Raw genomic sequence first — 17,323 nt, 5'->3', positions numbered from 1 at the left:
ATGTGGCAGCATCGGTGCGCAGATGGATAGAAGCCGTACTGCGCACCCGGGTTGCTGAGACCACAGTTGGCGATAAAAGGATCCGTCTCGGCACAACTAGAAGCTGCCCACAGGGAGGTGTGTTATCCCCCCTATTATGGAGCCTAGTTGTGGACGACCTGTTAGCACTGCTAACGGACAATGGGATCTGCTGCCAGGGGTATGCGGACGACATTGTAATAATGGCGAAAGGCAAATATGAAGACACTCTCTGTGATTTGATCCAGAGAGGTTTAAGTCTAGCGAAGGGGTGGTGTAGGGGGGTTGAACTGAATATCAACCCCTCCAAGACGACCGTAGTCCCGTTTACGAGACGCAGGTCCCTACCCGGCCTTAGGAATCTCTCACTTGGGGGAAGTGAGATAGAGATGACCAACAGTGTCAAATACCTGGGTTTGATGCTTGACTCCACTCTGCGATGGAAACAGCATGTAAACCTGACCGTGGTCAAAGCGACAAAAGCTTTAATGGTGTGCAATCGACTGGCGGGAAAGTCCTGGAACTGCAAGCCAAGGATCGCTAGATGGTTGTACACCATGATAATCACATGCGGTGGCATGGGCCTCAGTAGCGTCTCAAACTTCGGTAAAGACAAAACTATTGAAGCTACAGCGTCTAGCCTGTGTCTGCATGACGGGTGCAATGCGAACCTGTCCAACGGCGGCACTGGAGGCTTTGCTTGAACTGACACCGCTTCATTTGGTTATCGGTGAGGTAGCCGAGAACACACTTCTGCAAATAACGGCGAAGGGGTGTGGAATTGGCAAGGTAGTCTCGTCCCGGAGGATGGAGAAGATAGGTGGCCGGTTGCCATTGGCCCTCCTCCCGAAGGACAACACTACAAAAACGGTTAACTTCAGGAAAAGATTTAAGGTCACCCTTGGCAGCAAGGGCGAATGGGATGATTCCAACCTCGAACTGATGCTGAGGAATAGCACGCTAAGGTGGTGAACCGACGGCTCGAAAATGTCGGAGGGAATCGGCGCAGGGATTGTGGGCCCACGCACTTAGCGGGAGCGGGAGGGAGCCTGAAACCCCGGAGCACCTGCTGATCGACTTCACAGCAGTCTGGAGCCGCAGGCGAAGGCTCTTGGCTCGAAATTACCGGATAGGGATCACATTGCCTCACTAGCACCAAGCAAGCCGTTGGATTTCATTCATACGCTGGGGCTGTGTGAGTCAATGTGAGTCAGGAGAGGGCACAATAGACCAAAGGTCGCAGTGCATTCCCCAACTTTCAATCAATACCATAACAGTAGTGCATTTGGAAAAACTCCACAAACTTATAGTTAGGTATAAAGTTGAGTTTCTTCTACTCGTATATGCACAATTAGCAATCGATATAGAGTTGCTTCAAATCATTAACTTTACATATTTAAGTTAATTAAATTTCTTCATCGAACTGAAGTTGATATAAAGCGATAATGGCAGTGCATTTGGAAGAATTCCACAATCTCATATTTAGATATAAAGTCGATATTCTTGTATATACACATTTATCAATCGATATTAAGTTGCTTCAAATCATTAGTTTAACATATTTAATTCAATTAACCTTCTTCATCTTACTGAAGTTGAGATAAGGCCATAACGGCAGTACAGTTGGAAGAAATTCGCAACTTATGATAAGGTATAAAGTAGATTTTCTTGTATATACACATTTACCAATCGATACTGAGTTGCTTCAAGTAATTAATTTCACAATTAACCTCTTTCATCGTAATGAAGTTGACATAAAGCCATAACGCCAGATCATTTGCAAGAATTCCACAAACTTTTGCTTAAATCACTAACTTATAATATTTAAGTTAATTAACTTTTTTCATGGAACTGAAAATGACATAAAGCCATAACGGCAGTGCGTTCGGAAGAATTCCACAAACCTATATTCAGGTTTAATATACATTTTCTTGTATATACACATTTAGCAATCGATACTGAGTTGCTTCAAATCATTAACTTAAAATATCTAAGTTAATTAACCTTCTTCATATTACTGAAGTTTACATAAAGCCATAACGGCAGTGCATTTGGAAGAATTCCACAAACTTAAATTTAGGTATAAAGTACATTTTCTTGTATATACACATTTAACAATTGATATCTGTTTGATTTGAATCATGAGTTTAAAATATTTAAGTCAATTAATCTTCCTCATCTTACTGAAGTTGAAATAAAGCCATAACAGCAGTGCATTTGGAAGAATTCTGCAATCATATATTTGGGTATAAAGTAGATTTCCTTGTATATATACATTTAGCAATAGATATTGAGTTGCTTAAATCACAAACTTATAAAATTTTAGTTAACTTACTTTCTTCATGGAACGGAAAATGACATAAAGCCATAACGGCAGTGCATTTGGAAGAATTCCACAAACTTATATTCAGGTACAATGTAGATTTTCATGTATATACACATTTAGCAATCGATATTGAGTTGCTTCAAATTTTTAGTTTAACGTATTTAAGTTAATTAACCTTTTTCATCTTACGGATGTTGACATAATGCCATAACGGCAGTGCATTTGGAAAAACTCCATTTAGCAATCGATATAGAGTTGCCTCAAATCATTAACTTTAGATATTTAAGTTAATTAACCTTCTTCATCGTACTAAAGTTGACATAAAGCCATAACGGCAGCGCATTTGGAAGAACTGCGCAATCTCATATTTAGGTATAAAGTCGATTTTCTTGTATATCAACATTTAGCAATCGATATTAACTTCAAATAATTGACTTCACATATTTAAGTTAATTAGCTTTCTTCATCCTACTGAAGTTGACATTAAACGATAACGGCAGTGCATTTGGAAGAATTCCACAAACTCATGTTTAGATATAATGTCGATATTCTTGTTTATACACATTTAGCAATCGATATTGAGTTGCTTATAATCATTAATTTAACATATTTAATTCAATTAACCTTCTTCATCTTACTGAGGCCATAACGGCAGTGCATTTGGAAGAATTCCATTATCTTATATCTTTATATATATAAATCTTCTGACCGTGTGTTTGCCTTGGAATTGCTCCTAAACGAATGGACCGATTTTGATGAAATTTTGTGTGTACGTTCAAGGAGATTCGGGAATGGTTTATATTTACAATTTGGTCCACTGGAAAATGTTTTTTAAATTATTTTTTCATTTTTAATCAATTTTTAAATTTGGAATGTTTGACCGATAGATGGCGCTACCATCGCAGTATCCAATATTCAAACCTTAAATTGGCGTAAACGTGTATTAAACAAAACGATGCCAAAGAAAAAGGCGACATCTGTGGATCAAGTTTTTATCACATCGCTTAATATCTATAAAAGAAAGTGATGTAAGTTACTACGCTTATAACTAGAGAACGCCTGGACTGATTTCGGTGATTACCACCAATTCGGATAGGTCTCCGCCCAAACAAGGAGAATACTTTTTTTTTTAGGATAATTCCAAAAAGTATCTTTTTTCCATAAACATTTTTTTTCAATTTTTGTTTGTTTTGTTTTTCAATATTTTGATTTGTAAATTATTTGAATAGTTCAATTTCGGTCGCTTGCTTTTTTATTCCGGCTATTCAAAAGAAAAATTATTCAGTGAAAACTTTACGTGCGTTTCACACAAAGAGGTCAATTGCAGATTGAAATTTGTTACGAAGCCACGAAGAGGTCGCCCTAATATCGGTCCATCAAAGTATGGCAGCCAAAGGCAAGGCAAGGCAAGAAGTACTCCCAGGATGCGGTGACATACGTGCGGAATTATGGATCGCGGTCAATAAGCAAGCGATCGTCACGATGTCACAGCACGACTTTTCAAACAACAGTTGCGATGTTTCATGGAGTTTATCTTGGAGTAGGGTAGGTATATGTGGTACTGTTAGATGCTAAATGTACTTTGTTGAGTGGCAAAAGAGAGGTTTGTCGCACGTACATATTCTTCTTTGGATGGTGGATGGTTGTCACACCAGATCAAATTGAGGAACTCATTTCTGCGGAAATTAATGATGCAGAGAAAGATCCAGTATTATATGAAGTGATGGAAACCAACATGGTTCATGGACCTTGCGGACACTACAATCACACTTCGGTTTGTATGCCTGACAATAAATGCGCGAAACATTATCCATGTGCTTTTCTGAAACACAAGCTGGAAATGATGGATATCCACTCTATCGACGTAAATATCGAAGTTAACAACACATCAAAGTTGACAACACATGGGTCGTACCATATTCGCCACTATTGTCTAATTCACATTCAAAAGTCATGTGAATGTTGCGTATTGTAGTTTGGTGTAATCGATAAAATGCGTTTGTAAATACGTCACCATAGGAAGCAACATGGCGGTTATTGGTTTTAAACGACACGGTCGATACGTGAACTGAAATGAAAGGCTTTGTAGGATATTTCTTTTGAAATTCATGAACGTTTTCCGACTGTTGTGCGTCTCGAAGTTAATTTGGGGAATGACCAAAGAGTCTATTTCAACCCAGAGAATACAGTACAGTCAACAGAAACACCACCAGCAACAGAATTAACATTAGCGAGTTTTTTCTCAACTCCCGTCAGTGATCCGTTTGCGAGAACATTGGTCTATTCGAAATACGTTGATATTATACATGGGATGCATCATCGAAGAAATTGTTACGCAGAAAGCAGGGTCATCCAGTAGATGGACATCCAGGTGTGTTCTCAACTAATGCATTAGAATGAACTTACACAATCCACCCGAAAAACGAATGCCACTGAAGTTCACACATATTTCGCGATGATCAGCCTTCAAATCGGCGTTATGGGATACGACCAAAAATTACATTGCCGAAGACATTTTACATTGCATACGCTAAGAATTGGAAACGGGTCAATACTGATTGATACTTCCCATGGTCTGATATCAATCCCATATGCCGTTTATCAATTCACGAAAGATGGACTCATCACGAATGTTTATACGAACATTGGCCAAACTGTCGTAAGTACGATTCCTTGAGTGTACGAGCAATCTTAGCTGCCACAAATACCCATGTTGTTGACTTAAACTGGAAAATTCAAAGTCAAATTCCAGGAGACTTGCAATCATACAAATCGATCGATCGTCTGACAATGAAGACGACACCGTGAATTACCAGTGGAATTTGTAAATTCTTTGGAGAGGCCTGGTATGCCACCGCATCATCGCAATCTGATTGTGATGCACCTATCAAATATAAGGGACAGAATGCTTGATTCTACGGATTTCTTTTGAGTTCTAACGATTTGCCAATTCCAGTGAAAATTGGATTTAAAATGACGATCAATAGAATAGTCGCATAGTGGGTGGCATACATTTGGAAATGCTATGTTTTTCACACGGCCAGATATACGTGGCGTGCTCAAGAGTTGGAAAACCATCTTCTCTGTACATTTACGCACCGGAACAGAAACCAAAAAATTTTGTTTATCAAGCTGCGTTACACTGAAGAAAAATGTAGACAAATAGCAAATAAATGAATATCAATAAAATATGAATTTTTGTCTTTTCATTTCAAAACACATAATTTCGCGCAGGACAACGGCTGCGGGGCCAGCTAGTTTAGGTATAAAATCGATTTTTGTGTATATGCACATTTATCAATCGATATTGAGTTGCTTCAAATCATTAACTTCACATATTTTGGTTAATTAACCTTCTTCATCTACTTAACTTGACATAAAGCCATAACGGCAGTGCATTTGGAAGAATTCCATTATCTTATATTTAGGTATTAAATCGATTTTCTTGTATATACACATTTATTTATCGATATTGAGTTGCTTCAAATGATTAATTTAACATAATTAAATTAATTAACCTGCTTCGTCTTACCAAAGTTGACATAAAGCCATAACGGCAGTGCATTTGGAAGAACTCCATTATCTTATATCTACGAGGGCTGTCCGATAAATAACCGAACTCAACGTGAAGCTAGCGGCACATCTGAAAAAAAAGTTTCTACTTCCAATTGTGCATATTATAATAGCTACTCGCCAAAATTTCAGAAATTTATCTTGCGCAATTATCTGTTGACAGTCGTTTTTGTGAGTCTATTTCGGTAATTTCCCCAAAATGGAAAAAATTGAATATCGAGCTCTAATTAAATTTTTTTTTGAAAGGCAATACGCCTTCACAAATCAAAGATAAGTTGGACTCTGTGTATGGTGACTCTGCACCATCTTTTACCACCGTAAAATTTTGGGCAGCTGAATTTATGATGATGAACGTCCTGGGCGTCCAAAAACTGTAACCACTAACGATAACATCGCTAAAGTTCATCAATTGGTTCTAGATGACCGCCGGATTAAAGTTAGGGAAATAGCTGAGATTATGAAGATGTCAAAAGAAACTGTTTGTCACATATTAAACCAAGGTTTGGGCATGAGAAAGCTGTCCACGCGTTGGGTACCGCGTTTGCTTACGCTAGGCCACAAACGTGCGCGCATGAACATTTCCAGAGCTCTGTTGGCTCAGTTTAGAGGCAATAAGACCGAGTTTTGGCGCCGATTGATAACTGTAGACGAAACTTGGATTCATCATTATACGCCCGAAACAAAAATCCAATCTAAACAGTAGATTGAAAAGGGGGAACCAGCCCCAAAAAACCTAAAGCTGTGTATTCGGCTGGGAAAGTGATGGCGAGTGTTTTTTGGGACAGCCATGGAATTATTTTTATCGACTATCTTGAAAAAGGAAAAACTATAACAGGAGCATACTACGCATCATTATTGGACAAGCTAAAGGAAGAAAATTCGAAAAATCGGCCACATTTGCAAAAAAAGAAAGTCTTGTTCCACCAAGACAACGCACCATCTCACACCTCAACAGTCGCCATGGCGAAAATCCACGAATTGCGGTTCGAACTGCTTGACCATCCACCTTATTCACCGGATCTAGCACCAAGCGACTTTTTTTTGTTTCCTCAACTTAAAACTGCGCTCGGCGGCCAGAGATTTTCGTCAAATGAGGAGGCAATCTCTTTCGTGAACTCGTATTTTGCAGACAAAGACGCCAAGTACTATTTGGAAGGGTTGCAGAGATGGGAGCATCGCTGGGAGAAGTGTGTGGAGTTACAAGGAGACTATGTAAAAAAATAAAAAATAAAAATTTGAAAAAGTCGCGTGCATCATGGTTAGGTCGGTTATTTATCGGACAGCCCTCGTATATAAATAAAAATGAATCGCCAAAATGTATGTACGCACATAACTTTAATACGTCTGAACCAAATTTGATAATTCTTTCTTTAAAATGTTCGTTGAGGTTCAGAGATAGTTTCTGCGGAGAAAAAAATTCGAATAATTGCCGGAAAACCCCTGAAAACAGCCCTTTTATTTTTCTCATACAAACGAATGAATGTTTGTTTTTTAGTAATGCTAAGAGAACGGCTGAACCAATATTGATGAAATTTTCAAGAGAATGTTCTGTGTGAATCGGGGAAGGTTTAGAAATAAAAAACCTGTATGTCTTTCATGAGGAAAAGTCGGAAAATTGAAAAATTCCAAAAAGTTAATTTTTTCCATACAAATTTTTTCATCCAATTTTTTTGTTTTGTTTTTCAATTATTTAAATCGTTCAAATTTGGGGTTTGCTTCAAAAATTTTTGAAAATTATTCATTGAAAATGTTATGTGTGTTGCAAACAAAGTGATCAATTACAGATTGAAATTTGTTACGATGCCAAGAAGAGGTCGTGCTAATATCGGTCGGCGTTCTTTTTGGCATTACATTAGCAGCCCAAGGCACATGTACGAGTACTCCCAGAATGCGATGCCATACATGCGGTATTATGCAGAAATTCCTGATGTAAAGAAAGAAGATCCAGTATTATACAAGTGATGAAAACCAATAAGGTTCATGGAACTTGCGGACACCACAATCCCACTTCGATTTGTGTGCAAATGCACGAAACAGTATCCACGTGCTTTTCTTTTGGAAATGATGGATATCCACTGTATCGGCGTCGCTCACCAGACGACAATGGCGTGAGTTAGAGGCGTGAATATCGAAGTTGACAACACATGGATTGTATTATATTCACCATCATTGTCTAATTCACATTCAAAACACATATCAATGTTGAGTATTGCAGTTTGGTATAATCGATAGATTACGTTTGTAAGTACGTCACCAAGGGAAGCAACATGGCGGTTATTAGTCTTGGACGATACGGTCGATACGTGAACTGCACTAAAGCGCTTTGTATTTACTTTTGCAATTCATGAATGTTTTCCGACTGTTGTGCATCTAGCAGTTAATTTGGAGAGTGGCCAAATAGTGTATTTCAACCCAGAGAATACAATACAGCTGGTGGAAACACCGCCAGCAACAAAATTAACATTGACGAGTTTTTGCTCAACTTTCGTCAGTGATCCGTTTGCGAGAACATTGCTCTATTCGGAAATATCTTGATATTGTACATGGAAAGCATCTTCGAAGAAATACTTACGCAGAAAGCAAGGCCAACCAGTAGATGAACATCCAGGTATGTTATCATCTAATACATTAGGACGAATTTACACAATCCACCCGAAAAATGACGATTGTTTCTACCTTCGGCTGCTATTGATTAATGTACGTGATTCCACTTCATTTGAGTCAGTGCGTACTGTGAATGATATGGTGTATGCAACTTTTTGAAAAGCAAGCCAGCAATTACAATTGCTGGAAAATGATAATCACTGGAATGCAAATGATGTTCGCACGCTTTCGCGATAATCATTTCGAAATATCAGCTACAAATCCGCGTCTATTATGGGATACGAACAAACATGACATTGCCGAAACTAAAAATTGGAAAGAGATCAATTTCGGTTGATACTTTCGATGGTTTGATATAATTTTCTATCTGCCGTTTATCGATTCACGAAAGATAAACTCATCACGAATGTGTATCCGAATATTGGCCAAATTGTCGTAACTTAAGTGTACGCGCAATGTTAGCTGCCAAAAGTACCGATGTTGTTGACTTAAACTGGAAAATTCAAAAGACGACGCCGTGAATTATCCAGTGGAATTTTTAAATTCTTTGGAGAGGATTGGTATGCCACCGCATTATTTGCGTCTCAAAGTTGGGTCTGTCATTACTATGTTTCGCAATCTTCATGCGCCGAAACTGTGTAATGGAACCCGACTGATTGTGATGCACCTATCGAAGGGGCAGAATGCTTGATTCTACGAGCTCCTTTGAGTTCTATTGATTTGCCATTTTAGCTGAAACGGACTCAGTTTCCAGTAAAAATAGCATTTGAGATGACAATCATCATTACACAAGGATAGTCGCTAGAAATGTATGGCATAAATTTGGAACTGCTATGTTTTTTGCACGGCCAAAAATACGTGGCGTGCTCACGAGTTGGAAAACTATCTTCTCTGTACATTTACGCACCGGAACATAAACCAAAAAATGTTGTTTCTCAAGCTGTGTTACATTGAAAAAAAAAGAAATGATAAATTTAACTTTCTCTTCATTTCAAAACACATATGTAATTTCACGCACGACAACGGCTAAGGGGTCAGCTAGTTTAGGTATAAAATTGATTTTCTTGTGGATTTATAGTATTTAACAATCGAAATTGAGTTGCTTCAAATCATTAAATTCACATATTTAAGTTAATTAACCTTCGTCATCTCACTAAAGTTGACAGAAAGCATAACGGCAGTGCAGTTGGAAGAATTCCATTATCTTATATATAGTTATAAAATCGATTTTCTTGCATATGCACATTCATCAATCGATATTGAGTTGCTTCAAATCATTAGCTTCACATATTTAAGTTAATTAACCTTCTTCATCTTACTAAAGTTGACATAAAGCCATAACAGCAGTGCATTTGGAAGAATTACATAATCTTATATTTAGGTATAAAGCCGATTTTCTTGCATACGCACATTTATCAATCGATACTGAGTTTCTTCAAATCATTAACTTCACATATTTAAGTTAATTAACCTTCTGCGTCTTACTAAAGCTGACATAAAGCATAACGGCAGTGCATTTGCAAGAATTCCATTACCTTATATTTGGGTATAAAATCAATTTTCTTGTATATGCACATTTATCCATCGATATTGAGTTGCTTCAAATCATTAACTTCACATATTTTAGTTAATTAACCTTCTTCACCTTACTAAAGTTGACATAACGGCAGTGCACTTGGAACACTTCCATTACCTTATATTTAGGTATAAAATCGATTTTATTATATATACACATTTATCCATCGATATTGAGTTGCATCAAATCATTAACTTCACATATTTAAGTTAATTAACCTTCTTTATCTTACTAAAGTTGACATAAAGCCAAAACGGCAGTGCATTTGGAAGAACTCCATTATCTTATATTTAGGTATAAAGTCGATTTTCTTGTATACACACATTTATCAATCGATATTGAGTTGCTTCAAATAATTAGCTTCACATATTTAAGTAAATTAACCTTCTTCATCTTACTAAAGTTGACAAAAAGCCATAACGGTAGTGTATTTGGAAGAACTCCATAATCTTATATTTAGTTATAAAATCGATTTTCATGTATATGCACATTTATCAAACGATATTGAGTTGCTTCAAATCATTAACTTCACATATTTAAGTAAGTTAACCTTCTTCATCTTACTAAAGTTGACATAAAGCCATAACGGCATGGCATTTGGAAGAATTCCATTAACTTATATTTAGGTATTAAATCGATTTTCGTGTATATACACATTTAGCCATCTACATATATTGAGTTGCTTCAAATCATTAATTTCACATATTTAAGTTAATTAACCTTCTTCATCTTACTAAAGTTGACATAAAGCCATAACGCCAGTGCATTTGGAAGAATTCCATTATCTTATAGTTTGTTAAAAGATCGATTTTCTTGTATATACACATTTAGCCATCTATCTTGAGTTGCTTCAAATCATTAATTTCACATATTTAAGTTAATTAACCTTCTTCATCTTACTAAAGCTGACATAAAGCCATAACGGCAGTGCATTTGGAAGAATCCCATTATCTTATAGTTAGTTAAAAAATCGATTTTCTTGTATATACACATTTAGCCATCTATATTGAGTTGCTTCAAATCATTAATTTCACATATTTAAGTTAATTAACCTTCTTCATCTTACTAAAGTTGACATAAAGTCATAACGGCAGTGCATTTGGAAGAATTCCATAATCTCATATTTAGCTATAAAGTCGATTTTCTTGTATACGCACATTTATCAATCGATATTGAGTTGCTTCAAATCATTAACTTCACATATTTAAGTTAATTAACCTTCTTCATCTTTCTAAAGCTGACATAAAGCCATAACGGCAGTGCATTTGGAAGAATCCCATTATCTTATAGTTAGTTAAAAAATCGATTTTCTTGTATATACACATTTAGCCATCTATATTGAGTTGCTTCAAATCATTAATTTCACATATTTAAGTTAATTAACCTTCTTCATCTTACTAAAGTTGACATAAAGCCATAACGGCAGTGCATTTGGAAGAATTCCATTATCTTATATTTAGGTAAAAAGTTGATTTTCTGGTATACGCAGATTAATCAATCGATACTGATTTGCTTCAAATCATTAAGGTCACATATTTAAGTTAATTAACCTTCTTCATCTTACTAAAGTTGACATAAAGCCAAAGCGGCAGTGCTTTTGCAAGAATTCCATTATCTTATATTTAGTTATAAAATCGATTTTCTTGTATACACATATTTATCAATCGATATTGAGTTGCTTCAAATCATTACCTTCACATATTTAAGTTAATTAATCTTCTCCAGCTTACTAAAGTGGATATAAAGCCATAACGGCAGTGCATTTGGAAGAACTCCATTTACTTATATTTAGGTATAAAATCAATTTTCTTGTATATGTACATTTACCAATCGATATAGAGTTGCCTCAAATCATTAACTTCACAGATTTAAGTTGATTAACCTTCTTCATCTTACTAAAGTTGACATAAAGCCATAACGGCAGTGCATTTGGAAGAATTCCATTAATTTATATTTAGTTATAAAATCGATTTTCTTGTGTACACATATTTATCAATCGATATTGAGTTGCTTCAAATCATTAACTTCACACATTTAAGTTAATTAATCTTCTTCAGCTTACAAAAGTGGACATAAAGCCATAACGGCAGTGCATTTGGAAGAATTCCATAATCTCATATTTAGCTATAAAGTCGATTTTCTTGTATACGCACATTTATCAATCGATATTGAGTTGCTTCAAATCATTAACTTCACATATTTAAGTTAGTTAACCTTCTTCATCTTACTAAAGTTGACATAAAGCCATAACGGCAGTGCATTTGGAAGAATTCCATTATCTTATATTTAGGTATAAAATCGATTTTCTTGTATATGCACATTTATCAAACGATATTGAGTTGCTTCAAATCATTAACTTCACATATTTACGTTAGTTAACCTTCTTCATCTTACTAAAGTTGACATAAAGCCATAACGGCAGTGCATTTGGAAGAATTCCATTATCTTATATTTAGTTATAAAATCGATTTTCTTGTATACACATATTTATTAATCGATATTGAGTTGCTTCAAATCATTAACTTCACATATTTAAGTTAATTAATCTTCTTCAGCTTACAAAAGTGGACATAAAGCCATAACGGCAGTGCATTTGGAAGAATTCCATAATCTCATATTTAGCTATAAAGTCGATTTTCTTGTATACGCACATTTATCAATCGATATTGAGTTGCTTCAAATCTTTAACTTCACATATTTAAGTTAATTAACCTTTTTCATCTTACCAAAGCTGACATAAAGCCATAACGGCAGTGCATTTGGGAGAATTCCATTATCTTATATTTAGGTATAAAATCGATTTTCTTGTATATGCACATTTATCAAACGATATTGAGTTGCTTCAAATCATTAACTTCACATATTTAAGTTAGTTAACCTTCTTCATCTTACTAAAGTTGACATAAAGCCATAACGGCAGTGCATTTAGAAGAATTCCATTAACTTTTATTTAGGTACTAAATTGATTTTATTGTATATACACATTTAGCCATCTATATTGAGTTGCTTCAAATCATTAATTTCACATATTTAAGTTAATTAGCCTCCTTCAACTTACTAAAGTTGACATAAAGCCATAACGGCAGTGCATTTGGAAGAATTCCATAATCTTATATTTAGGTATAAAGTCGATTTTCTTGTATACGCACATTTATTGATCGATATTGAGTTGATTCAAATCATTAGCTTCACATATTTATGTTAATTAACCTTCTTCATCTTACTAAAGTTGACATAAAGCCATAACGGCAGCGCATTTGGAAGAATTCCATAATCTTTTATATAGATATAAAATCAATTTTCTTGTAAATGCACATTTACCAATCGATATTGAGTTGCTTCAAATCATTAACTTCACATATTTAAGTTAATTAACCTTCTTCATCTTACTAAAGTTGTCATAAAGCCATAACGGCAGTGCATTTGGAAGAATTCCATTATCCTATATTTTGTTATAAAATCGATTTTCTTGTATACACATATTTATCAATCGATATTGAGGTGCTTCAAATCATTAACTTCACATATTTAAGTTTATTAACCTTCTTCATCTTACTAAAGTTGACATAAAGCCATAACGGCAGTGCATTTGGAAGAATTACATTAGCTTATATTAAGTTATAATATCGATTTTTGTGTATACGCATCGATATTGAGGTGCTTCACATCATTAACTTCAGATATTTAAGTTAATTAACCTTCTTAATCTTACTAAAGTTGACATAAAGCCATAACGACACTGCATTTGGAAGAATTCCATTTACTTATATTTAGTTATAAAATCGATTTTCTTGTGTACACATATTTATCAATCGATATTCAGTTGCTTCAAATCATTAACTTCACATATTTAAGTTAATTAAATTTCTTCATCTTACTAAAGTTGACATAAAGCCATAACGGCAGTGCATTTGGAAGAATTCCATTATCTTATATTTAGGTATAAAGTCAATTTTCTCGTATACGTTTATTTATCAATCGATATTGAGTTGCTCCAAATTATTAGCTTCACATATTTAAGTTAATTAACCTTCTTTATCTTACTAAAGTTGACATAAAGCCATAACGGCAGTGCATTTGGAAGAATTCCATAATCTTATATTTAGATATAAAGTCGATTTTCTTGTATACGCCCTGTTTAGAAACAGATACATAGTTTATATGCGAATTTAGTAGTAGAAATCATCACTGCTACTTTTATACATATTTTATTATGTGCCAACATTCTTAGCACTTAATTGTATACAACAACACTATAACATTGTTTAAAACTAAAGATATGCTTGCTTTAAGTCTGAGCGCCGGCAATCGCCAAACCGGTTTTGTCTATTTGAGTGACTTTGATAACGCACTTTTATCATACTTGCATAGGCAAGCATACATACCTACATTAGTGTAAATGCATAGAATTAGAACATGTACCACTATCTCAGCTGATCGTTATACCGTAGCCACCGTATGAATTAGGAGAAAGGCTGCAGGTTAATCCACTTGTTACAGCTGTTAATTTAGTTAGTCGCAATTGAATGTCGCGGTAATCGCAAGCGCAACTAAATTACATCGCAATAAATCATTATAATTAAAATAATTAAATTCGTTGTTTTTCTTTCGAAACAGTACACGGGCAATAAAAAAGCTTATTGTCCTCTAAACATTTTGGTGACCCCTACGTGATCGCGGAATTAACTTTATCGTAATAATAATTTCGTAATTTTTCGTAAATTTATTTAAACCTTTACGGTCTTTGACAAAAAATGGCATCCAAGAAAATGGAATATGCTGCAGCTAAGAAGAAGCTGGATTCATTTATCCAACAAGTCACCGTACTCAACAACACGTTGACTTTTGATGTCTTGCGTGAATTCGTCGAAGCTGCCGTGGAGGTGCGTATCGAGCAAGTGGATAGGCTGGAAAAAAGGTTTGATGCTCTCTACGCGCAACTAGAGGACAACGACGCTGATGATATTTTAGCGGAATTTACCAACCACTATATTGAGGTAAAAACCAAGCTGACACGTCAGCGTCATGCTTGCCAAGCTTCCGAAGCTCACAGCGCCACGACGCGGCCGTTTGCTGGCGATCAAACTTCAATTATTGTCTCTCAGCCAAAGCAGAGGTTACCGGTGCTGCAAATTCCAACGTTCAACGGTAAATATTCGGATTGGCCGGATTTCTTCTCGATGTTCAACACCGTTGTACATCAGGACGTAGATTTAACAAGAATTGTGAAATTTCAGCACCTTCGGTCAAGTCTACGTGATGCAGCGTTGGACACCGTTCGTTCATTAGAGCTAAATGAACAAAATTATGATAAGGCTATTGATTTGCTTAAAGCTAGATTTGATAATAAACGATTGAATTTCCAGGCTCATATCAGAGATATTTTTGAGCTCAAGAGGGTAGAGGGTAATAGGGTTGCCAAACTTCGAGAACTCAGCGACACCGTAAATGCTCATTTGCGAGCATTGCAAACTATGGGAACAAAGGAACAGATTGCTGACTGCTTACTCATTCAACTAGTGTCCCAAAATTTGGACGTCAAATCTCGCGCGAAATGGGAGGAACAAACACCTGTAAGCGAAATACCTACATGGAATTCAATGGCTAGATTTTTGGAACAACGCTGTCAACAACTGGAAAATGTAGAGAATGTCCTTGGACTTCCGGAAAAACAGGTGGGCAAGAAATTGTCAAATCAGATCAGTCGTAAGGTGCTTTTAACGGCAGCTGTAGCTGGATGCATATTGTGTAGTTCTAGCGAACACAGAATCGCAAGGTGCAAGCAGTTTCTAAGCCTTTCGCCCACCATGCGCTATAAAGAAGCAAAACGGTTAAACCTATGCTTGAATTGCCTTCGAGTCGGGCATTCACTTAAAGACTGCAAGTCAGGAAACTGTAGGCATTGCACGTCGAAGCATCACAGTCTGCTCCATCAAGACACAAATTCCTTTCCTACAACTTCACAACCAATGGCTTCCGATAAATCACCGCAGCTATCACAACCAACTACATCTAGTTCGTTCAACCCGTACTCGTTTTCTTCTTCATCTTTCGGTCCTTCAGCTTCTGCACTCGTCGCATCTGAAGTTCAAGCTAGCGTTGCTGACAGAGAGTTCGTTCTCTTAGCAACCGCCATAATTTATGTAAAAAATCGATCTGGCTCCCTCATTCCCTGCAGGGCTCTGCTAGATTCTGCGTCACAATTAAACTTTATAACCAATCGACTCGCTAATCAACTACAATTGAAGAAGATCAAATCTTCACAGTTCAATTCTGGTATAGGCTAAAATGATTTCGTTGCTAATCATATCGTTAATTTCGACCTGCATTCACGCATTAACGATTACATTGCCAAATTGTCTGCGGTTATCACCCCCACAATCACCGATGTTCAACCATCTCGTTCTTTAAAGGGTATTAAGTGGAATATACCACAAAACATACGCTTAGCAGATCCACACTTTTTCGAACCACAACGCGTTGATATGCTCATTGGAGCTAGTTTATTCTTTGACCTGTTATGCGTCGGTCAGATATGCCTGGCTGAAAATTTACCGCTTTTACAAAAAACAAAGCTAGGGTGGGTTGTATCAGGCGCAACAACTTACAACATTTCGAAGCTATCTTGCTTAGCAGCCATCGACACGGCTCTAGCAAATGACACAGATGACGACTTACATAACCTGGTTCAACGCTTTTGGGAAATAGAGAATTGTATTCACTCCACACCAAAGACTACAATAGAGGAGGATTTGTGTGAAGAGCACTTTATAAAAACCCATAAGCGATTGGAATCTGGTGAGTTTTCGGTTCGATTACCACCAAAATCACCTTCTTGCGAACTAGGAGAGTCGTATCAGCAGGCTATCAATCGATTCAAGGCTTTAGAGCGGAAATTTCAGCGCAATGCTGAACTAAAACAACAATATTCGTCATTCATTAGGGAGTACTTTGATTTGAACCATATGTCAGTCGTTGACACTATACCGAAGCAAATTCCAATGAATTTTATGCCACATCACTGTGTTTTAAAGGCTGATAGCACAACAACAAAACTACGTGTTGTTTTTGATGGCTCTGCGCCAACCAGCAATGGACTTTCGTTTAATGCGATTCTGATGAAAGGACCAACCATTCAACCTCCACTTTTTGATATTTTGCTTCGATTTCGCACTTTCAAAATTGCTCTTACTGCAGATATTTGTAAAATGTACCGCTGTGTAAGA

The 17,323-nt window shown here is 36.3% G+C and overlaps 1 protein-coding gene across 1 annotated transcript; it reads left to right on the top strand.

Annotated features, from left to right (window-relative positions):
• The first annotated feature begins 14,851 nt into the window (after positions 1 to 14,851).
• LOC125777725 (uncharacterized) lies at positions 14,852 to 16,384 on the top strand. The gene has a single exon (XM_049453059.1). It carries the CDS (start codon positions 14,852 to 14,854, stop codon positions 16,382 to 16,384), a length of 1,533 nt encoding a protein of 510 aa, XP_049309016.1.
• The last annotated feature ends 939 nt before the right edge of the window (positions 16,385 to 17,323 follow it).

The sequence above is a fragment of the Bactrocera dorsalis genome, chromosome 1, assembly GCF_023373825.1.
Source record: "Bactrocera dorsalis isolate Fly_Bdor chromosome 1, ASM2337382v1, whole genome shotgun sequence".
In the NCBI taxonomy this organism is placed as follows: Eukaryota; Metazoa; Arthropoda; class Insecta; order Diptera; family Tephritidae; genus Bactrocera; species Bactrocera dorsalis.
This window is presented reverse-complemented; position numbering and strand designations above follow the sequence as displayed.

Excerpts from the sequence above, each read along its gene's own strand:
- LOC125777725 (XM_049453059.1), top strand. The coding sequence starts at position 14,852 with ATGGCATCCAAGAAAATGGAATATGCTGCAGCTAAGAAGAAGCTGGAT.